Source organism: Corvus hawaiiensis, chromosome 12 (assembly GCF_020740725.1).
Source record: "Corvus hawaiiensis isolate bCorHaw1 chromosome 12, bCorHaw1.pri.cur, whole genome shotgun sequence".
NCBI lineage: Eukaryota > Metazoa > Chordata > Aves > Passeriformes > Corvidae > Corvus > Corvus hawaiiensis.
In genome coordinates this window covers 9817620-9841801 of record NC_063224.1, presented here as the reverse complement: position 1 = coordinate 9841801, position 24182 = coordinate 9817620, and the positions used below count along the sequence as shown (strand labels likewise).

The 24182-nt window shown below is 40.7% G+C and overlaps 1 protein-coding gene across 1 annotated transcript in view; it reads left to right on the top strand.

Moving 5' to 3' along the window:
• The first annotated feature begins 576 nt into the window (after nt 1-576).
• Nucleotides 577-24182, top strand: part of SLC6A2 (solute carrier family 6 member 2) — a 62499-nt gene continuing 38893 nt past the window's right edge. The window contains exons 1-2 of the mRNA XM_048316941.1: nt 577-1010; nt 22307-22438. Coding sequence (XP_048172898.1) covers nt 701-1010; nt 22307-22438 — 442 coding nt within the window. The 5' untranslated portion in view covers nt 577-700. The remainder of the gene's footprint in view (nt 1011-22306; nt 22439-24182) is intronic.

The following is a 24182-nucleotide window of genomic DNA, read 5'->3' as shown; positions in this document are numbered from 1 at the left end:
GAATAGCAGCAAATAGTTAATGTCCCACAAATACCTCAGCCTGGCAACTGAATTCTACGAACCTCATGCTTGCCGTGAAAGAAAAACCCTAGACATCCACCAGTCCTGGCACAGGAGCATTAGCAATGTCCAGCTCTGCCATGCAGCCTGCATCCCACCGGGTTCTGATGTCAAAAGCCAAATTCTTCTGTTTAACTAAAGCCACACTAGCGGACAGGGGAGACCAGCCAAGAAAGAAGAGAAGTGGCCAATCCAAGCAGGCTCTACCTGTTGCCTCTAACGGCACTTTCAGCTGGCTGGACGAGGGGTGCTTGTTTTTCCTGGCGGGAAGGAGCCGCTCCGAGCGCGCCGTAGTCTGAGGCAGGACGGAGCCGACCTGTGTAACTCGGCGGCGAACCAGGGGCGGTGCGGGCTCCGGGCGGTGCGGGGCGCGGGTCGGAGCTGGCGGGGCCGGGCGGCGGCCCCAGGTGCGGCCGCTCCCCGCGGAGGAAGGCGCGGGCAGCCCCGCTCCCCGGGGGCGCCCCGGCGGGCGCGGGCGCCTCGGTCCCCCCTCTCCCGCCTCATTTGCATGGCTCTTATTACGGCCGTGCCTCGCTCCGCCGCGCTGACACCGCCGGGCTGAGCGCGGAGTCGCCTCCAGCGGGAAGCGCACTTCCGTTATCTGCGCTCCCGCGCCCCCTCCTCAGCTCGCTCTCTCTGGATGTTTAAGGCGAGGATGAACAAACAGATCCAGCCCGAGCGCAAAGTGTCGGTGGTGGCCCCCTTGCCGGACCGCGCGGGGCCGCCGCCGCCGCCGAAGAAGGACGTGGAGCTGATCCTGGTGAAGGAGCACAACGGGGTGCAGTACACCAGCAGCAGCCTCCTGCCCGCCACCCCCGCGCCACGCTACGGCACCCAGGACAGGGAGACCTGGGGCAAGAAGATCGACTTCCTCCTCTCCGTCATCGGCTTCGCCGTGGATCTGGCCAACGTCTGGCGATTTCCATACCTCTGCTACAAAAATGGAGGGGGTAAGAGCACCGCTTGCGAGGTCTTTTTCCCCGGCCCCACACCCCCAAGCCGTACCGCCGCGAGGGCGGCATCCCCCTGTTCTTCGCGGAGTTTCTGGGGCAAAGCCGGGAGCCGGGGCTCACCCCGCGGTGCCCGGGCGCGGTGCCGGATGGCGAAGGGAGGAGCGGCGGCACCGCCGCACTGCCCCAGAGCTCCCCGCTCCTCCCGGGCAGCGGGGATCCGCCGCGGCCCCCAGAGCACCCGGGGCACCGCTCAGCCCCTTCCCGGGAGCGATTACTCGCACACTCCTCGAAGTTTAACTTAGTTTTTGAGTACAGATGTATTTGCCTCCTGCTGCCACTCCAGGCTGCTTAACACTTTTTTTTCGTTCGCAAAAAATAGCACCAAGGGGGGGGGGGGGGGGGGGGGGGAAGCCCAAACCAAAAACACTCGAGCAGAAAAACAGCATCTAGAAGAGCTAGCGCCAGACCACTGAAAGGTTTTGTGGGGGCAGTTTTAATGTAGGATCGGGATTTCTGCTCTCCGTTCTGCAGTGTGGGGGTTCTCCCCTCCTCCAAAGTAGGTAGGAGACTTGTTACAAACGAAACCTCACCTCTTGCACAGTTTGGCAATGACAGCAACACAAAATTACACGCAGTAACCATAGTTGGCTCAGATTGTCTGCCATGTCTTCAGTAAGACCTTAACTCCATCATCCGCTTTCATTTCCCTGAAGTACGCTGTGTTGTCAGTGATGACTCCAGAGTGCGATGGAGTAACACCATCTGCAAGCCGGGCAGGTGCCTGGAGTGCTTTCAAATCACACACCGAAAGAACAGACCCTGCCTGGCAGATGGAGAACTGTGTGTGAACGGTGAGCCATACAGACAGAACCGATAGATAGAAAGCACGTTCTGAAAGACAGTTATGTATGTATATAGTGATAGTGTGGTTGCCTGGTGATAAAGGCTAGTAGTTCACACTTGTAGCATAAAATAATTGCCTCCCATTAAAATAGGAATGCAGGATGAATGGGAAAATCCCTATCAAATAACATGGAATTATACCTGTCCTTGGAACTTAAGAGGATACTGGTGCTAATGAAACACTTGGTCGAACTTGGTACCTCCAAAACTTCTGAGAGGAGTCAGAAAACCTCTCTGCTCACCACCCAGACAGACTGAAGAAAGTACTTAGCACTGAAAAATAACCTCCATCCTTATTTTGTTATGCCCAAAAATAGTCCTAGCCATTCACACCACAGCAGCACAATGCATCATGAACCCAGCAGTCTCCTGCCGTGTCAGGTGCAGGTGTGGCAGCAGCATCATTCATAGCACTCAGGACAGATGCACCATTGCCACATCTCCACGTCATCTAGCAATTTTTAGGAAAAGAGATACATTCCCCTATCTCACATTGCACAAGGTGACACCCAGAGTGCCTGAACTCTTTTCTGTTGTAATTTAGGTCAATTAATTTCCTAACCTGCTTCCTTCATAATTTACTGCCAGCTCAGGCACAGAAGGTAACAGTCTGCAACTCCTGCATCTTCTTTAGCCACCACGTATTATCTTGTGTCAGTTCAGCTAGAAAAAAATGGGTCTTCATTAGCATCTTCCAGTTCGAATACTTCCAAATGGCAGTGAAGAGAAAGCCAACAGCTACAAGAGGTACATTTCAGTGAAAAGTTTACATTAACTCTTCAATATCATCAAAGTAAAATCAGACCTTTACAAGCAAAGGTGGAGAGGCCCTTTGCTACCAAAGTCTATAGAATAGCTGAGAACTGTTTACCGATACAGAGATCATTATGGTATCTTAAAAATTTTCCATCCATTGCCTCTCATGTTGGACATACATATCAGTTGTAGTCAGTAGAAACTCTTGTAAGAGATTCGGGCTCTAAAAGTACTTTACTGAGTTTCAAGCCAACTCAGTCCCTTCTTTCTTTGAAACTGTGTTTGGGAGCTTGTTTGCTTTATATTTTCCTGCAAGATCAAAAAACATAAGACAATAGGCAGAGCTGTAGGATATCGTTGGATTTTGTTGAGATCTTTCCAGTCATAAGTCTCAGACATTCTTAAATACCTTTTTTTTCCCCCCACCACGCTGCTATTGCATGAGGGACCCTTTCTAGCACTAATTTAACTTTTGCTGCTCAAAAGGATAACACAATGGGTTTCATATAATTGCTATGCTTCCCCATGCAGAAGTTGGTATGTGGATATAGACATGGCAAAAACTTCATTTCACTATCTTAGTAGTTTTTCTGGACTGCTGAACGAATTAAAGGGATGAAATCAGAAGCTGTTTTTATACTTGTATACCATGTTCAGACTTACCCTATAAAAAAAAAATTTCCAGGATGCTCATAATAGGATTACTGTTTGCTTTTTGATATTTATAAGGAACTGCTAGGTAAAGAAAAATCCAACAGAATAGATGAAACTTGAATTGGATGGTATGTATAAAGCAAAGCAGTGGAAGGTAAAAGGTTTCCTTTCCTCTTCCTCATGCAGTTCTCCGCAGTCTCTCTGAAAGCTTCAGCAAATACTCAGCCTCGGTGATTTACCTAGAGCTGGCTTTAGACAGTGTGGGTTATTAACATGTTATCAATAGATTGATACAAAATACTCAGTGAAATGAAAGCACGTTGCAATGTCCTAAATCCTGGGTTAGCATAGCTTGTGCTACCTAACAAAAAGACATTCTCCTGTATCTTACCAAAAGCTACACCCACGAAGGTTCTACAGAAGTTCTTAGAAGTTGAACAACAGTATCAAGGACATGGAAGTGGTAGAAAATGGCATCCTCCTTTACATTTTAAAAAAAGTTAGGTGGTTGACATATGGACTGTGTCCTAAAGCTAACTATGATTAATTCAAGATGCCTGCAGACACACTAATGGCCTTTCCATATTTGTAAAAGTAGGTGGCTCTCAAGAAAGCATGGAAACTTACAAGAACTGAGAAGGAAAGTATAAACACACACTGTATTCCCCCATTCAAAGTTGAATTTTACATGGACATGGATGTATATACACTCCCTTCTTTTTACCAGCCAAGTCCTGGAGTTTCTTTCTTTGATAAACAATAGGGAAATTTTCTAGAAAAAAACCAGACAGAAGCTTTTGAGTTAGATCTGGAAGTTCCACTTATACAAAACTCTGAGAGTTTACTTTAGTGAGTTTTACTTACACAAGGCGTACACCACCCAGTGGCAGCTATACAGACTTTTTTTGTTAGATAACTTCGGAGACAGAACTGGTGGTGGTAGCAAAAAGAAACATTCATATTTTAACAAGCTCCCAGTAACAAAAAGCTAGAGAGTAAGAAGCATCCAGCAGAACTAAAACACTGAATGAATAGCCAGAAACATCTGTGTTTTGGGAGTAGCCTGCTGAGAGACCCCAATGGGATTTCTGCTCAAAGATAGATGGCAGAATGTAACCCTTCTGTAAACAACTGTAATTTTTGGAATCATTCTTCTGCTATTAAAAAAATCCCCAGTCTTTAGTAAGATCTAAAAATCTAGAGCATTTATTTTTCTATATCAGTTATCTACTTTCATAGGACTTGCCTGCCTTACAAGGGCAGAGACAGATCCAGCGGCTGTATTGTAATACAAAATGGGCCACAGAAAGCTTACAGTACAATTTAGTATGAACAGACTGAAGGAGTTCTTGCCCTCACTGACTTCTTGGAAGCAGGATATGTCCACTATGTGCTCTAAAGCATTTATCAGGTGATAGGGTAGGCTCTGAACAGATGGGAAAAATCTGCAAGCTCCCATTAAGTAGATATGGCAACACTCCAAAAGGGGGAATTCTCAAACATCACCTTTTCAGTCCAGCTGATCAAAAAATACCACAACTTACATGTATTTGACTGCTGCTCACAGCACAAAGGAAAAGCACTGTTTGCAGCAAATGGAATACTTTTTGTGCAGTGCATTTTTGAGAGTTGCAAGGAGCAGGGCTTGTCACTGGAGAAATCATCAACTACAGTCATTTCTATTGGCTAATCTTACAAGAGCTATATCCTCATTATAACTTATTCCTGGCAAGAACACTTTTTTAAAAATTATTATTTTTAAGAAAAAGATTTCCTAGCTGTATAACTCTTTCTGTAAGTGGTCAACATCACTGTACTCCAAAGAATTCTTTATAATGCAACCAACCTTTTAATTGCTCCCCAGCTCTACAAGAGGCTATGTTGAATTAAGGAAGAAGACTACTATTAAAATTATACTCTCATCAACGTAGGGAAAGATTTACCCTGATATTTGGATTACATCTAAAATTTTACTGATACCAAATGAAGTTGAGTAATGCCTACTATGATTAATTGATGTGCTCACACTGGGGGAGGATGATGCTCAGTCTTAGTTAACAAGCTATTGTAGTTTTTGTACAAGACACTTTCAGTATTAATGTTCATTTTTGTTTCCTGTTCCTGCATAGTCATAGGCAGAATTAATATTTCCCACTGAAATTTGGGGAAAAAGAATTTACCAACATGAAGTACTTTTGTGAGCCAAAGTATTTGCAAGGTCAGTCATGTTCAGACTACTCATTAGGAAGCATGTAATTGTCAGATTAGTCACTGGAGACTTACTGTACCATAAGAATCAGATTAAGTTTTTAACGAATTTAAGAATAGCAGCAGATAAATATTTTAACAGTACTCTAGCTATCATAATACACACTTTTAATCTCCCCTGCAGCATTATTTTTAAGTGTTTTCAGACCACAGTATTTCCAGAAGAAATTGTTTGCTTCAACAAACAGTTTGCCAGCAATCAATACACTTCAGAAGTATCTTACAATTTATCCTAATGCTCCCTGTCCTAGTCATAGTTCCATAAGCTGTAATGCAGGACCGAGCAATCCACAGCACAGGTACCAAAGACAGCATAAACCAGATCCAAATATCCCTGAACAGGCCCAGCAAAAAGTCAGGAGCCAAGAGCTGTCATGCATCGGGAATGACACCGTGTAGCTGTCACCTCCCACAGAGCTGGGAGCCTGGCCACTGCACCACTTCACTGAGAGGAAACTGTGGTGCTGACAGCACCACCTTGTCTTTCTAGTACACTCTGCCTCCTCAGTTTTGCAAAGTGTCTGTCACCAAATTTAATCCCTATTTTGGGGAAGAATATAACCCAGCACTTTACAGTTCAAAGGTGGATGACCTTTGCCTTACAATATCAGAGTTTATATTTCAAAATAGCATTGATGATGATAATAATAAATCAACTTTGAAGTAATCTCACTGCAAAGCCTACGCCAAGAGTTTGACTCATCAGTCAATCAAAGCTCAGATGCAAATCTAGTGATTTTGGTTTCCTAAAAAGGGGTTTTCAATTCCCATTAGCACATCAAACCACTGACCTCAGACAGGTTAAACTGTTATGCTGATCTCCTTGCTATGGCCATGAGCTCTGGGTTCTCAGCCGTAGTGTGACATTAGGGACACTGCTCAGTTGTGTAGTGTGGCAGTACCTCCTTTGCCAGGGTCAGAGCCAGTGTCCAGCTCCCAATTGCTCTCTTCCCTTTCCCATTTCATCTATTCTCTCTCCTTTCCTTGATCAGCCACTAATCACCTGGTGCATGCAGGGCATGGGTTCAACCCAGGCTCTTCAGCACCGGAGCTCACATGCCAGTTGCCAGCTGCTTCTCTGAAAGCCCCTGTTCTGCTCTACATGGCTTGTTGGCTCCACAAAATAAATCTTCAGAACAGGAATGTCTGCAGGGTTATAAGCTAGTGCATTATACACCTACTACATACGAAGTATTAAGAATAGCTGAGAGGGAAGAACTGAATCTCTCACCCAAATCTTTCATCAGTTGTAAAGTTCTTGTTTCTGACTCTCAGGTATGATACCATGAAATAGTGTATGAGTGGCGCACTACACAGACTCTCAGCTAAATACCTGCCTGTGCAGAGAAGTTATTTGTCCCTGAACAATTCTAGCAACTCTTAGCTTGACAATTTTACAAAGGTCTAGAGATACACCAGCATATAAAGGTTCTAGACAAGATCCATAATATTTAGCTTGATGTTACACTTAAGAGTACCATCCTGTGGCTGATACAGGGCAAGTATTCAGAACTGATCTATGGGGTGCTCCAATCAATTACCAAAACTGATTTTCAAGCTTTACTGATAATAAAAGAGCTGGTGTGAACCAGCTGACAAAGCAAAGATACATCTTTCTAAGTACAGTGGATGCGTATTTTGATTCCCACTTGAAGTAGTTTATTCTAAACTAAGAGGCAGAAAAGACATCAAGTACTAAACAGTTCTGGTTAAGGTCTTCCCATCCCCTGCCTCCCCTCCAAGCTGTCTTCATTCCTGTACACCCTTCTCAATTCTGCCAAGGAACAGAAGTACTGAAATACCCCTAGTAGGCCATTCCTGCCCAAGTAAATTCTGCAAGTCACATTAGGGAGCCTTCAAAGCTCACATTAACTCCTATTAAAATAAATACAGGACTTTCTTACAGTTTGACCCGGGGTCCTGGGTTTGGGTACTCATTCAAGATGAAATAGCAGTTCGTGTCTGCTTTCTCACTCACATCGTCTTAAGCTCTGGGAGCAACAGAAAATAGAAAGGCCAGGTTAGGAGTGTAGCAGCCAACAGCCCTTCTTTACTGAAGAAACCAAAATACCTCTAAGGAGACTGAAACATGGCCTACATGGTTTGGGGGCAGAATTTCCCTTTCATCTTTAAGCAAAATACCACAAACCTGTCTGTCAGTTTAGTGAATATGTGAATACAGCTCCAGCAGTCTAAAGATACCATTTCCAGACAGATACCTCCTCCCCATGCTTAGACCAATATGAAACAGAATGTTAATACAACTCCTTACACATAAGATCAGGAGGAACATAGAGCTTTAGTGAGAGTTTAGATATGCTGTGAGGGGAATGATGGATTAAATCAGTCCATAAATTACTGAATTTCTTGCTGTGTATTAAAATGGAAATGAATGGTTTCAAGAATTTTGAGCAGTTCTGAAATGCAACATCAGATAGCCCATGTCTATATTTTTGCTGTGTCTGATGGTAAGCACATCAGTAACTCCCAGTTGTAAAGCCTTTGTCCCAGTTTAACCAATTGATTAAATATTTAAGAACTGTAGTATGGTTCTCTGATATCAGTCTGCACTGTAAACTGCACAGAATTTACATACATTGCAGTTACTACATGTAGTTATTAGATGATGTTGTACCTAACTGCTCTCAACGTTATTACAAAACAGTAAACCAGAACTAATAAATTCTACACTTGGAGATATAGTTACACTAAAATATTGTAATTCAGAAGTCAAGAGACAAATTTAAATAATGTGTCTTTGTAAAATACTTCTGGGTCTTTCACTACTACCTCACTCTTAGTACTTTCCGTTTTCTCTGTACATACAGAATCATAGAATTATTTGGGTTGGAAGAGACCTTAAGGATTGTCCAACCCCCCTGGAATCTTGCAACTGACTCTCAACTTCTTGACTTGAAATGTGACAACAGAAAAAATCGTTATAGTTGTTACTATTATTATCATCATCTTTATTAAAGTTGACATAAATTGTATTCAGGACAAATCCACTGTCCCAATCCATTTTCAATGAAGAGTATGTAAGGAATCCAGGAGTATCACACTGGTTATAAACCTTGTGTTTTCCTTCCTCAAGGCTTTTGGAGACAAAGGATTCATGTTAGCAGCCCATTACCCATGTCTTGACAACCTGTAATCACCTCCTCCAACTACAACTCCTTAATCTTCTGCTTTCCTTCTCCCTACCTTTGTATCAAGTCTTGAACCTTTGATGCAAAGGTTTCATCCTAATTGTGCAGATCTTATATACTGGTGCAAAGTCAGAAGAGTTTCAAATTAAAGGCTTTCTCGACATTCAAAACTTGATTTCCTAAAGATGGATATCTGAGTCCTTCAGGAAATCAGCACTGAAAGTGACTAGATCCCCAGTACTGATGAATAATTCCTGTTCTCATGGAAATTTTGGGTAACTGTAGTATAGTTCAGCAGCTTAACTTCTGTATAGATTCAATATACTTAATTTTAGCCACAGAGCTTTTGAAATCTTTAATCCATAAAGAGGGGAAAGGAGGTGGGAGGAATGGAAGGAAAACAGTTAATTTTCTTGCCTTGTGACATATTCTTCAAGAAAGCCATAGAAAAGAACCTCTAGACTACTTATCAAAACCATCCTTTGTTTTATTTTCACTCTTCCTTCTCCTTTCCCCTATTCTCTATTCAAACAAGTTTTGCAATCTTTCCTGAAGCATGACAAAGGTGACAGTACAGAATAGCAATTTGGGAACCAGGGTCTATCATTCAGAAGCAGAAAATGCCACCAGGGAGATCTGGCTGCGTAAGTCACATCCTTCTCTACACTCATATTCATCCAAAGCACACTACCAACTGTCCAGACAGAATTGTGTGATAACATATTGCTAAGCAAAATTCAGGCAGGATTGGGCAGGCAGTTGTCTGCTGCCAGTCCATAAATGTTTTTTTATGACAAGCATTCTGACTGCTGGTATGTAGTAAGACAAGCTGCCCTTATTATACAATAAGTCTTTTTATAGAAGACAGTAATTTTTCCAGTGCTCCTACTCCTTAAGGCTTTATGAACACAACCACTCACTTCCAAAAGCACAAGTGATTGCAGAAGCTGTGTTCTTAATGTAGGTATTAACTGATATCTACAGTTTGGCTATTAGAATGGTCTAAGAATATATGCTAAGTGTCCAAAATAGGATCCAACCCTCCCAGGCTGGTGGTGTTAGACTACACAAACATAAAGCCTTTCTTGGAACGCTTTGTTTTAAACTGCTTCCCTAGAACAAGCCCAGCATCAGAAGAGCAGTACTGGTTTGATCCCACCCCACTGAAGTACACAGGAATTGTGATTTCAACAGCAGAAGACTATTACTCTTTTGCAGTCTTTATTTCAGAGCTGGAGAAAGTTATTGCATGATTTCCAAGCACTGGGTGTCCTGTCTTGCTATAGCACTCTTGCTAGTTTGAGAAACAGCTTTTGTGGCATTGATGTAGGGGAAGGATTGTGCCTGGGCAATTGCACAGCATTCATCTTTACTGAAGACTGCAGGACTGTGGGAATGCTGTTTTTCTGGCCCAACAGCAGCATGGAAGAATGAACCCTCTGCAATTGCTTCGCTGACCATCCAAATCAGTGTTTCCTTGGGCCCGGTGTATGTAATGAAAAAAATGGCTGAGTATTGTGCTTTTTTTTTTTTTTTTGCTAGCTATTTTTAATTTATTCTGCACCTCCTGAAGTATGTGGGTATGTGTGTACAGCACTTTTCTCTTCACTGGTATTTTCATTTCTATTTTTCTCTTCTGTAATGAAAGACCTCTTGCAATGTCTTTCCTGAAGCATGCCAAAGGTGACAGCACGTTACGTGCCCTTACGATCCATATCTCGAGGGAAAGTATGATACTGGTTCAAGCCAAAGTCCAGTTAAATAAAAAAAGGGGAAGAGGCTGGATTTTTTCTGCACAGCACTACTAGAGAGTAGAATAACGGGAAGCGTTTTTCAGACCACAAGGTGGAGCAGTAGATCCTCACAGGTCCGGGGAGATCCCAACCTGATAATTAATGTAACAACATTTACAGGAAAAAAAAATAATATGGAATTTTAGGGTGGCTCATCACCACCCTCTTTAAATACAGAGCCCAGTAATAACAAAGATCGTTCCCAAGCAGACCATTCTTGGATTTCCCACTTTATTTTATTTATTAGGATATTGTAGGAGTGGCAGCTTTTAGCGGTGCCTAATTCACGTGTAGGACCTCACTTATCACCATAGCCACAATGACAGCAAGGACAAAATCCATCGATAACGAGAGGTTACCCCTGAACACACCTTTTTTTAAGAGAGTGCAACAATAAAACGGAGATACAGTCTTTTTCCCCCAAGGATTGATACAGGAGGAAACAATTTCTCAAATCCTAAATTTAGAAGGTGCTCCAAATACCCTCAAAAGATTTGCCTTTAGAAAAAAACCAAGCTCCACACAGACTCTCATGGGTATATTCTACAATTGAAAGATTTCTTTTCTCTTCTTCAATGTTAATGTAACCCACATTTCAGGAGGTCTCAGCACCTTTCCTTCTTGGCAGAGGAATCCTTATTTCACAACACAGTAATTTCACAATTAAGTATATTGGACTTACTATGATATTAGAAAGTTCAAGGCCGAAAGTTACCAAAACACCAAGTTCACAGCTTAGAAGCCACTCTCAAAAGTACGTTTGGTACATGACTCTTCATCAGCATGCAGGGCTGTATCTGCCTACTGATGTGCAGTAAGACTGATGCTTGAAGAAAGCTCACAAGCTCATGCCCTCAAACTGAGGGGAGATTAGATCTGTACACAGGCATCTTAGTTCTACAGTTTATCACAAAACTAAGGAATAGCTTGTGCTGCACAGTCTCCTTTTGGAAGAGAAATTCAGATGTGTAAATGAGACTATGAGACAGGCGAGATCAAAGACAGTCCAGGACTTTGTTTGGGGGAAGAGTTTGATCATTTGCTTCTTTTCTGGAGTTTGTTTCTCATGTATGTATGGCTCTACAGCCTTAGTTAAAATCAATAGATTCGTAAACCCCATGGGAGAAATCCTGACCCAGCTGAAGTCAATGGGTGATTTTTTTCCATTGACGTCACCAGAGCCAGGATTTAAACCCAAATAACAGACATCTCTCTCTTAAGGACTCCTAAGACAGAATTTCTAGACAAAGAATTATGAGAGAAGAAAAACAGAGTAAAGTAATAAAAAACCTATTCAGACTAAACTGATACAGAAGACTTCCACTGCGTAGTAACTGATCTTCACTCAGTACAATAGCTCAGTACTTTACCTAATAAGCAAACTGTTAGGATCACATAGACGATGGTCATTATTACAAAAAATAGATTTACTCTCTGAGAGTTAGACTATGACCTCAGCATTCTCCTATGTCGGGCTCAAGCAGTAAAAAAAAGTACTATTTTAAGAAGTGCCTTTTACTCTCACAGTTTCATAGGGACAAATTATTAGGCAAGAATCTCTTTCTAGCTTTCAAAGCTGAAGAGAAAAGCTGGAAAAGTACAAAGTAAATTCAAAACTAAAAGAAAGCAGGCAAATAAAAGAATTTTAGTAGAAGATCATACATTTTAAAGTATTCTGGGGCCTACTTCATGGTTTTTGGACTTTTGAAATTGGTGGTTAAAGGAATACAGTTGGCATAAGTTACTCTCTTAACTCTACCCTAAAACAAAGAGGCAGATACCAGTTACCAGGCTCTTCCTAAACAGCCAGTTAATCCTCTATTGACTCATACAGAAGCTGATGACAAAATCACTGTCTCTAACCCTGAATTAAGAGATTTTGATATCTTCAAGATCGCTTATATTTTTCTTTCTAAATACCGTTTTACAGTCATGATGTATTAATGATGTTTAAAGCTATTTAGAAATAAAAAAATCTCCACTGTGTGACCAGCTGAAAACACCAGACTCAGCCACACTGATTTATCATAAGGTCTGAGTAATCAGTGAACAAAACTGCCCCGCAATCTGCCCAAGCAAAAGTTTGCACTGTGATGAAACAAGAAGGATTTTGCTTCAAGCTGTTAATGGGCCTCTGCTTCATCTTGGCAGGGAGCTATGATGGGCCCTGGGGTAATTTTCACATTCTTCCATGGAATTTCAAGCTAGGAGGCCTGTGCAGAATGGCAGTGACAAAGCACGTACTGGACAGCTTGGACTGAGGGGACAATTACATTGCTTGAAGCCTATTAGGAAAACAGTCCACTAAGAACAAACATGAGGCTCAAGTTGCAAACTTAAATAAAAACTTTTGTCATATCAATTCCCACAGAAGAAGCTGAGTAGTTAGAGGACAGAAAGAAGGGTGTTACTAGCTGGTACTAGTCTAGTACCTATCTCCTACTAGGTAGATTTGTGCAGCACTGTGATTTCATACTGGTATAAATGAGACTCAGTTTACCCTTTCAAGAAAAATTATGTTGAGAAAGTTCTTACTGTCCTCCTGCTGCAGAAGTTTCACTTTGTGCTCATGATGCCCAAATTCTCAGAGACCCCCACCTAATGGCTGGCACACAGAATATTACCACCACTACCCTGTGCCAAATACAGATTTTTTCCAAAAGAAAAAGTTTTCAGTGAAGAATGCTGTGACAGTTTTTGGGAAATGCTTGTGTTCAGTGCTAACAGAAAGGTGCAAAGTAAAGAAGCCACACTCACTTGGAAACTACCCTTGCCCAGACCTTCCAAAACATTAGCACAACCCAAGAATAGCTATAATCTTTGATAAGAGTACAGGATTTTCAATTTTTCTAGGCAATTATGCAAATAGTAGCCATGACTAATGGTAAATTTGCCAATATCACTGTTAATAGCACCACACACAGCCATTAAAGTTTACAAATAAATTATTATGATGCAACATTTGTCTTCTATAAGAAAATATTCTTTATGGCTAGATAGCATTCTATTAACTTCAAAATATGTCTGATATCTATACTTTGTAATTTAGAAAGCATGTCTAAAAAATATCAGAAAATTGCACATAAAGAGTACTTCCCAGCAGTATTGACAGAAAACATAGGTGGGTTGTAAGAAAACATGGAGAATGGCTCTGTAGGGTATGTAACTGCTTGCCTTCTGCTTTAAAGCCCTGTTTAAGCCTGCATTATATGCAGTTTACAGTACAGTTACTCTACTTCCTTTAGTGGCATCAGAAAGAACATTCATCCTGAAGACTCCATTTACAACAACGGGGAGTAAAGGTTAGATTGACTAGAATTCTTATAGATAGGAACTTTGACTGTCTCACACTTCTGTAATAGAAATAACCCTTTACTGAGAGGAAGAATTTAGGGGATTCTGTTAGTTAAGAGTTTGTAAAGATTAAGATTGTACAGAAAGTATTACACTATTAAAAATAAATCTCTAATAAAGACTGGAAGGAAAAGGAATCTTTTGCTTTAGTCATTGAGTCAAAAAATTGAAGTTACAACTTAGAATGGGATTAACCACCAAACGGTAAGGCAAGTTTTAAGAGTACCACAGACTGCTGTACTTGATTCTTCTCTGCAGAATTTCAAGGCATTTACCTCCTATGGGTTTGTACATTAATCCTCTTGAAAGCTGCTTGGCACTTGTCTGGAGCTGATTTAAGATGTCTTGGGCACTTTGTTTTACCCTGGCACAGTTATGAATCTCATGCTGCCTAAAATGGGTACTGCATCCTCCCCAGAGGGTGCTTAACTTGGAGGCTGGAGGCTGGTTTTTATTTTGACAACGTGAAAAAGAAAAGCAGTCTTTAAGAGAAACACCCTCCATCCGAGATTGCTGAGAACCAGGAATTGCCCTGTTACATGGACAGCACAAAGCACATTTCACATACCCTGCCTTGCTGTGTAGCTACTGCTGTGGCTCTGATTAGCTCTGCCAGGGCAGTTCTACCCCCCCCAGCACAGGGGGCATGGCTGGGAGGGGAATTTCCTTGTGTACAGTGGTACAATGTGCAAGGACACTGAGCAGCTCCCACAGGGACAATCCTGAAAATGTCAGAGAGAGTAGAAAGCAAGGACTAATACTGCCTAAATGAGGAGCTAACCTCCAGAGGATTCATCCCAGACTCTTTGCTATGCAGGTGGAAAAACATTTCAGGGATATAAATTTGGCATTCCTGATGCATCAAATGCACAGCTCAGAAAGTGGACACCATAATTTAATTTAGGTACCAAAAGTGTCTACACAGCTCTTCAACATGCCAACGTATGAATGTGCTACACCAAGAAATACCTGTAGGGTGGCAATTTCAGACAGAAATGCAGGTATCACTATTGCACTGTAATTAATTAGTTTGGTTCACTCAGTCTCTACAGATTATAAAAAGAAGGCTGAAACAATTCAAAAACAAAGCACAAACAAAACAAACAAAAGAATCCAAAACAAAACAACACCAAAACAACCAAACAAAAAAAAAAAAAAAAAACAAAAACAAAACAACCAAATAGCAAAAGATCTGTCTAGTATCTTCCAATCAAGTTTGTAGGTTTTTCTGTCTGAAACTCTGGTCTATGTTAGACAGCAAGTTAGTTCAAAGTATCTAATAAGCCATTCTGGCATCAAAGTCAGATTAATCCATGAATTTTGAAAACATTCATTTTAGTTCATGGCTGACTGAGGGGAAAAAAAGCCCAACACAAATGAACATACAAGTTTTCTGAGAAGATGAGAAAACTGTGACTAACAGTCTGTATCTGAACCAAAGTAGAACTGTAGTTGCCAAAATCTCCCTGGCACCAAGTCTCCCTACATTTAAGAGACAGCTAAGCTGATGAAGTAGTATTTCCTTTCATGTACATGATGACGTTCTGTATATCACAGAAAATATCTTTTCAGTACTTAACGGTTCCAGGAAAACTTACCACGTGAGGTTATGCTGTTATGGATCTAGTGCTGGAATCTAGGAAAACCTGCTTATCTTGATCCACAAGTTTACAGAAAATACCATCTGATATCCTCATTCAAAAGTATTTTTAGCCATGGATGTTCTGCCACCAGTAAATCAGGGTACATTTTGACAGGCACCTTGCTCTTGTACATCTGAAGTACAGCCTACACCTTACATGGGTGGTTTTGTTGATATGCAATTGCAGGTGAATATAGCCTTGTGTCACCCCTAATAATTGCAAGGTTGGGGAAAAAACACGAATAGCACATTCCTATTTATAAAACGCTAGTATAGTATTTTTCCCTCTTAATTTAATATCTCTTAAGTTTCCAGTCATGTCTGTTGTGAAGCAGCAGTGTTCTCCAGGGAGGCATCTGCATGCTGACCCAGCAGTCCAGTACTATACATCTCCCCTGACTAGGACCCTCTGAAGAGTTTGTGAACTAGAAAGTTTGCTGGTTTGCTCCCAACAGTGTTATCTGTCCAGGAAAGGATACTACCACTCCTACAACCCCTGTCCTATTGAACATAGCAATAGGGATGGCATAAATAACAGTCTACCAGCTGTCTCCACAGTCCTGCTCACTTTCTCTCTCTTTTCTTGTTTAAACCAGCCAGGTAGTTAAAACAGAAAAAGGCACAAAATCAAGCCAGTGGATTTGGGCAGGAATGTTAGCAGCTAGGCTTTCATATTGTTACAAACTCCCATGTATTTACTTACCCATCTACAGATAAAACTCTCCTTGTTGCATTGATCTAGAAACAAAAGATCCAACTCCAATAGCATCTCTGCTATAGAAGCACAAGGTTAAAAGTTATCGCTGCAACCTGTAAACCAGATTTTTTGGACTTTCTGTGGCCACACTCATGGCAAATGATGGGAATTGTTCTTTTCCTAAGCCACCCACGGTGAGTGTGGCGAAGGTCAGCAGCAGGAAACCCCTGCAAAACTCCAGAGCTCCTCACTGCCATACTGTCCATCTTGAATAAACCTGATTTATATTCTCTCAAACCCACCATGTCTCTTCATTTATTCTTTAATTTCCTATCAAACAACACAGGCCAGAGTCCTGTTCTTGTATGTGCCTGCAATTATCTTTAAACTACACATTGTTGTGAATGTGATCGTTTCATTAATTTATGTAAATAGGACCTTGGCCAATGACTTGGCTGTTATTTGTGAATGAATCATTCTGCTCTGAGTGGCTGGATATATTTAACTCTCATTAATTTGTTCAAAATAGCTACTAATGGGTTTCTTTAGCTCATGATTCTTGTAACAAAAGGCAAAAGGATGATTGGATTTGCACGGGGAGGGCCTAGGTAACCCTTTCTGTTACTATCCAGTGACCAGCTTATAAATACACTGCACTTCAAGTTACTTCAAGTGATTTTAAGGCAGTAGCAGGTTAACAGCTCAAGACAAAAAATGCAGGCTTCAGTTGGCCTCAGCCAGCAGCACTGAACCATTTCTGGAAACTATTTGTTTTCACTTTCTTTTGAGTGAAAGGAATGCTGTTAAAATTGCAATTCTGAAAAAACTGAAGGCTGTGAGACCAAATTGAGAGTAGTAATATAAATAGGTTCAAATCTAGCAACAGTTTGTTAGAGGGAGTAGCTAAATATAAAGGCTTCAAGAGAAACATGCCACTCATCATGGTATAGATCCACTGGTTTTATGATTCAGAAATACTTTCCATCAAAAAATGTTGCATACTTGGAAGATTTTATTGTATACTTGGAGAATTTTATATGTGTAAAGTACTGCTGAAGTTTTTATAGTATGTCATGCGATCTGTTTTGCAGAAAAATGTTATTTTTGACAACTATACTCTCTTACTAGCTGGGCTCAACGTCATCATATAGCTGCTGTTAACATCATCATCATCTTGTCTTTGACCTGAGGTTACATCATGCTCCTTTGTAGCGCTGACTTCTCTTTGCTGTACCACACAGACCCTTCTTGCTTTTAATCTCAGGTCAGTAAGGTCTTAGTGTTTCACCCCATCTTCCCAGGCATCAGCAGCAGGCTCCAGCTCCCCTCCTTCAGAGGTGCCCTTGGAGGCTGTGCAAGCTTGGTGGGCTGTTTGCTGGAAAGCCAGATAACATTCATGCACTAGAAACACCTGCCTTATCCCAATTACCTAGTTTTCTACCCATGATGATCTCATACAATCTGGATTTCAAGATTTCAGAGCTAGTGACTTTGTTTTTCATTCACAAGAGTCTGCAGAGATTAGACTTTCTACCCATTTTCCTTGTTGTCCAAGCAAATGTACTACATTCTACCAGCTGTTTGTTGATATTGTTTGGAGTACTATTTTTTTTGTATGGAAAAAAAGCAGTGTTGATCAATGTTAGTAGAGCTATCCACTTGTATTTCAGTTCACCAATTGGGAGATCTCTGCTTTTAGACTTTTCCTGCACAAATACTGGAAACACTCCTGTTGGAAAATATACTGCAATATTTGCTCAAAGTTTGTTGTTTTAGCAGACACCCCTGCCAATATAACATTTTGACTAGAAATAACCATGGTAACAAATGCAGAAGGCTAACAAGCAGAAAGAGTTCAAAATTGTTTCAACTACCCCTGTCCTGGCCTACTTCTTGTATGTGCCTCAAAAATCCTTTTAGGATAACCACAGCTGTTTAAATTATCTTTTTTCAACCATTAGTAAATTAATGCTTCTTTCTTTCTGCGATTTAAAAGCGAGATGAAACCTCCCGGTAGGATTGAGAAGAATATTTAGAGCTTTTGCTTCCCACCCCTTAGGATGCTGGGAATGCTGACAAAGAAAGGAAACACTCTGTGTGGATTCTAGTATACCAAAATTAAGAAATTGTTTTGGCACAGAACACAGGAATGCAAAGTCTGTCTTGTATTTTTACATTAAATTAATTAAATGTAATAGTTTTTAAAAAGAATTCTGTGTAAGTTTCCACTTGAAGTTTCACACAGATGGTTCTTGTAGAAGATGAGGGTTTGACCTAACCTAGTTTTGCATAAGACATAAGGCTGTCTTAACCCCATATTTGCACTGGTACCTTAAAGGGACATGTATGGATCCTGTGAAACCTGATAGGAGAGAGATGTAGCAGCTCACAGCAGTCTAAGGCCAACCTGTGGCTTTCGAGCTGCATGTGACTCAGTAGAGAGTCAAGCATGGCTCTTGTGCCAGAGCTGTATTACAGATGTTAATTGCTTCAGATTCTTAGCTGTAGAAGGAAATCAGGAGCCATTAGGGATTGCTGAAACTAGTGTTGCCTTGTGGGATGCAGCTGTGTGCTCACACTGGGGGGAGTGGAATCCCTTCGAGTGCTATTGGCGTGTTACTGCCAAAGCAGCGATCGCACAGATTGCGTTCCCTCAGCAAGCTGAGGTAGGGAGATTTTGGCAAGCTTGTCTGAAGTGTTAGCCAAGCTCTGCTTCCTAAGAGTTCAGCTGTCTGGCCTATCCAAATCTGACATTGGATTCAAGCAATTAAAGCACTGCAGTTTCTGTGGCCAGAGGCACAGGCAGGAGGGACACAGCTGACATCATGCCACCCTTCCTAACACACTCTGACTTCCTGTACTGGGTAGGCATTAACAGCAAGTGCTCCTGCAGAGAAGTCTGGTCTGATGCTTCAATTCACACCATTGGATCTAAAGCAAGAGGCCCACCACAACTGCTTTGCCTCTTCCCTGGCCCAAAGGATGCTCACACAATACTGGACTGTAAGAAGTCTTCCAAACAACACCTCTTGTTCATAGGAGACAGTTCCAAAACAGCCCAATGATGGAGACCCTGTGACACTGGTCAGCTCTCACACACAAGCTGTTCACAAGAATTTGCAGACTATTCTATTCTGTATCTACTTCATGTGAAAATCTGAATGATACTTTGACCATCATTTATTTTTCTTTGAGGGGGCCTTGATCCCAGAAAGGGTTGAGTGAACACTGTGAAAACGGATTCTGGATATTGCCAAGGAAAATAAGAGCAAATATAAAGATACTTACAAAAATACCTGACTTTTTGTTATTTTTGACCTAACCAGAAGCTGCTAAACAAGAAGTTTCTAGAAGACTCCAAAACATTAAGTCAAATTAATATGACTAAGCACCCTTACTTTGGTATTTATTTCAATTTCAAAATACTTCAATCACTTCGCACCTGAAAAGTAACCCAGCTATGAAGCCCTGCCATACTGTGTAACTGCTCTTTGATGAAAATTACACCACACCTTATTAATCCCTTGCGGGGGCAGGGCGGGGGAAGAAAAAAAAGAAAGAAACCTCCTTTAACTAAAGCCTGGAATGACTCGCAGCCAAACAGATGACACTTAAGCAAGTATGCCTAAGTACAGTGCACTTCACAGTTCATCTTGGTATTAGTCATACATAAAAACTGCGTATTTTAAACTAGCATTTAATAGGTATGTCCACTACATATCCCCAGGATTAATCTTCTCAAATAAAAATTTCCCTGAATAGGCATCATGTTTTCCACAGTCTCATGACATTAATCAAACATCACTCCATACCTCCCAAATACAAGCCAGGTTTGTGAGTCAGCTCCATACACTGTAATACGATCAAAGCAAGACAAGTATGGCACTTCAAAAGCTCACTTGCAGGAAATCTGACAGTAAAACCACCTAAAATAATTTTTCCAGATACTAGATAAAGTGAAAGCAATATGTAGTATCCCAGACTGATTTTGCTGAGTATGTTGCAACATTGAACAAAGCTCAGAATTGCAGGGTATCAAGTATCTGTTGACTATAAATTTTTTTCTGTACAGTATTCAAACATACAACAGTTCAACATGACAATCATAGAAAACAGATTACAAGCAACACTAAAATATTACCAAAAATGTATCAGTGATACTCTAGTAGCTTATGCAAATGCAGGTTGCATTTACATTACACTCCATCATGAAGAAAATTCTTGCCCCCAAAGTGATAAAATCAATATATTTCAATTTTTAATATGCATTCTCAAAGCTATTATTCTTAGCTATTCTTTCTTTCTATTGATATACCTTGTCTCTGTTTCATTGCAAGGTTTCAACTTTCAAATGACTAAACTTACTACTGAATGCTGAATACATTGTCCTTACCATTATGTTACAGCACGTTACTTTTAGAAGTAGATTGGTGGTATGACTAAGAGAGCAGAGTTTGTTTTTCCATTCTATTCTCCAGTATATAGTCAAAATTCCCTTTCTGAGCAGTTTTGCTAGGCACCTTACACCAGTAATATCTGTGAAAAGCAAGCTCAAAAGGTAAAGGAACAATCATTCAGACTTTTAAAAGCACAACAATAGTTTCAAACATACTTTTTAAATATGCACTTCATTCTGCTTACTGGCATGTTTTAGAAAGCTACAGTCATGCTTTCAGCTTTTTACCTTCTGTGAGTGTATAAATTTAGGAGCCATGTAAACTTGCTTCCTTTTACAAAGGAAGTTTTCAAATTTACTAAACCAGCACAACAGATTTTAAAGGTTTGCAAAAGTTTGTACTGCTTGCTATTGGGAGAAATAGACAAACTGCTGTTGTTTTTCCTTTGCTGAAAAATTCAACCATGATATTCACAATCTTTCCTTTCCATAGGTAACTCCTAGGGACATTAGTCAGTTATTCAGGGTATGTAATTACTCTGTCAGCTCTCTAGTTATTAAACCAATCCAATAATGGTTTTAATACAGGCAAGTTTCATATTAATTGAACTGTTCTTGACCAAGCAAGCTACACAATATAATAAAAGCTACTCTTTGCATGTACCACAAAGCAGAGAACTGACAGAGTACACAGTTATTAAACATGCCACCAGCTATAATTGCTTTACAGTATCACATGTAGCCAAGCACTGGGACAATCTTCTTTCTGTGACCTGGATCATGTAAAATAACTAAGAAATTTACAAATAGTTTCTACATTAGATGATCCTTTTGTATTTCAGCTGGCAATACTTTTTATGCTATAGTAGCTGACACACCAAGATTTTTCCAAAGGCAACAGTTTCTCAGTGACAGTAAAAACTCACAGGAGAATGCTAAGCCTTGTGAAGTGATGCATTCCAGGAAAGTGTCAGCAAGCCCAGCACTGTCCTGCTGCAATATCAAGATGCTGTACTTGGGCCTAGCAGGAACCTCCACATCCTCCACAGGATGGAACCTCCACATGAGCATCAATAGGTTGGAAAGGGGTGTGTTGTCTGACCCATTTCATAGGAATATGGGAATTCATTATAGCAAAATCCAAAATAGGTCATGGATGCCCAAATTCTATATAATTAACCAGTAGTAATTAATTTTCAAGCCAGCAGTTCCTGCAGACACTTCACACAGTGGTTTAAGCTGCAATTACAGGATCTCACATTTTTTTCATCTGTTACTGGTTCCATGCTCCCTTCTGAACATAATACACTAAAAAAAAACTTAACAAAATTTTTGATAGTCCCTTTCCCTTTCAGCTATGCAAGTGTGTTCAGCATCTTTTCTTCTTCAGTTAGCAATTAATTTGCAGGGACACATTTTTTTTCTCTTTAAAGCCAAAAAGCAGAGGGGAAGCATTAGGGGGAAATACGAGTTATGGCCTACAGCTTTTTTCATGGATTCCAGCTCTAAGACCTTTAAAAAATACAGATAAGGAATGAGAAAACAGGGGTTACTCCTTCCTGATATTTTCTTGCTATTTCCCAAAAGCAGTGGTTTTGTCTTTAGCCAGTAAAAGTAAGCAACAGAGAAATAAAAATGCAACAAATGCAAAGACTATACTGTCTACTTACTGTCTTTCCAGGTGCTTTTCTTATTCCCTACATTCTCTTCTTAATCATTGCTGGAATGCCCCTGTTCTATATGGAATTAGCACTGGGACAATATAACCGAGAAGGGGCTGCCACTGTGTGGAAAATCTGTCCAGTTTTCAAAGGTAAGTGTCCCTCTGCTCCCTTGAACAGCACCTGAGGGTGCCACACACGCGTGATCACAAACAATGTAAAGATCTCTCATCTTTCACAGACAACCTGGTACTTGGTGACCTTTCCCCAGCCCCTGAAGTCAGAAGTCTTTATGTTACCGCAGGTGAAGCACAAAATGGGAAAAGCCAAAGAAACAATCTTCAGGGTGATTGCAACAGAGGCCAATGAGCAGGAGCAGTTCAGCCCTGCCCTCCCTCTCCCCTGTGTACTGGAGTGGGAGGAACTGGGTATCTCCAGGTGGAGGGAGGGGTTTGCCAATCCAAACATTGGAAATACCAAATCCCACCCAGGTCAGTTCAGCCCTATCCTCCCATTGACTAAGATAATCACTACTCCATTCAGGGCATGGAGCTTTCTCTGCAGAAGTCAACATACCACAGTGGCTACAACACTAAAATGGAGTTGTGAAGACTGTGGGTTTGGCCACTAAACTTGTAACATCACAGGAGTTTTCTGTGGTATCTCTGTACCTCAGTTTTCCTGCCTTCAATAAACTGGGAGCAATGATTCTGATAGTCTTTGTAAAGCATTTTTCAGATTTAGCAATGAAAAACACTTACTAAAATCTGAACATTATTACTATTGTGTGTTTTCCACTAGGATTAACTCTCCAGCATCCCTGAATAAAAGGTTGTGGCGTGTTCTTTGTGCACTGAGCTACAATCATTCTGCAAGGAAAAAAATAGGTTAGGTGCTTCAGGGTGCTTGGCTTTGATCAGGAAGTGATCAGTGTGTGAAAGAAGCCATATGTGTTCTGTACATGAAACAAGCATTTGTTAAGGAACCTCAAGAATTTTTTTAAGCATTCCTTGCCAGCAAAAAATATAAGTTCCTTTGTATGTATACCAGATTGTATCTAAAATCTTATGCAAAAGCCTTTTCAACACAGAGATATCTGAAATTAAACCAGGCAAGCTCAGCTGACCTTAGAACCTTAAAATTCAGATCATGTTCATCCTGGGACTCAGGAAAGCTGAGGAGCTTAACAATAGCAATCCAAACTTGATGGATCCGCTGCTTGGATATAGGTTACACTGAGTAAATGTTAGTCTTCTTTCTCAAAATACAGCTTTCCTCTTCAAGCAGTCTAGAGCTACACAATAAGAAAAGTGAGGGAGGTTTTTCTTCCCAGTCAAACCCAAAACTCACAGCAAAATCAGCGATATAACAAAAAATAAATAAGCGAGCTAATAAAATAATGTGCTTCAAAACTTTAAAATTAAACCATACAGATTTACCCTGCCCTTCTATAATCCCATCATGGGAGATAAAATTCATCCCAGCACCCGGGAACCTGAATACCCTTGCTCAATAAAAATTTCTGTTGGTATTATTTATATACCTTTGGATGACAATGAGGATTTTGAAAACCTAAAAGTGAAAATTAGACCTTCAGGATCTCAAAGCATTTGAGCCAAATACCACCGTGCTCAGAGGTACTCCGTGTTGACTTCAGGATCAAAAAGATTATGAGAAAGGAAAATAGAACTTATTTCATGTATATTCTTGTTGACATTCCAGCTGAGTTTTTAAGCTGACATTTTCAAGGTAGACTAAACATACATTACTGTTGATTTTTAAGGTTTCATATTACAAGGATATAGAATAGCATAAGTTATTTGATTCTCAAAAAGTAATAAGTATTGAGACATATTTGCACCTCAGTATAAACTCAGTACATTTAAAGTTTTAACT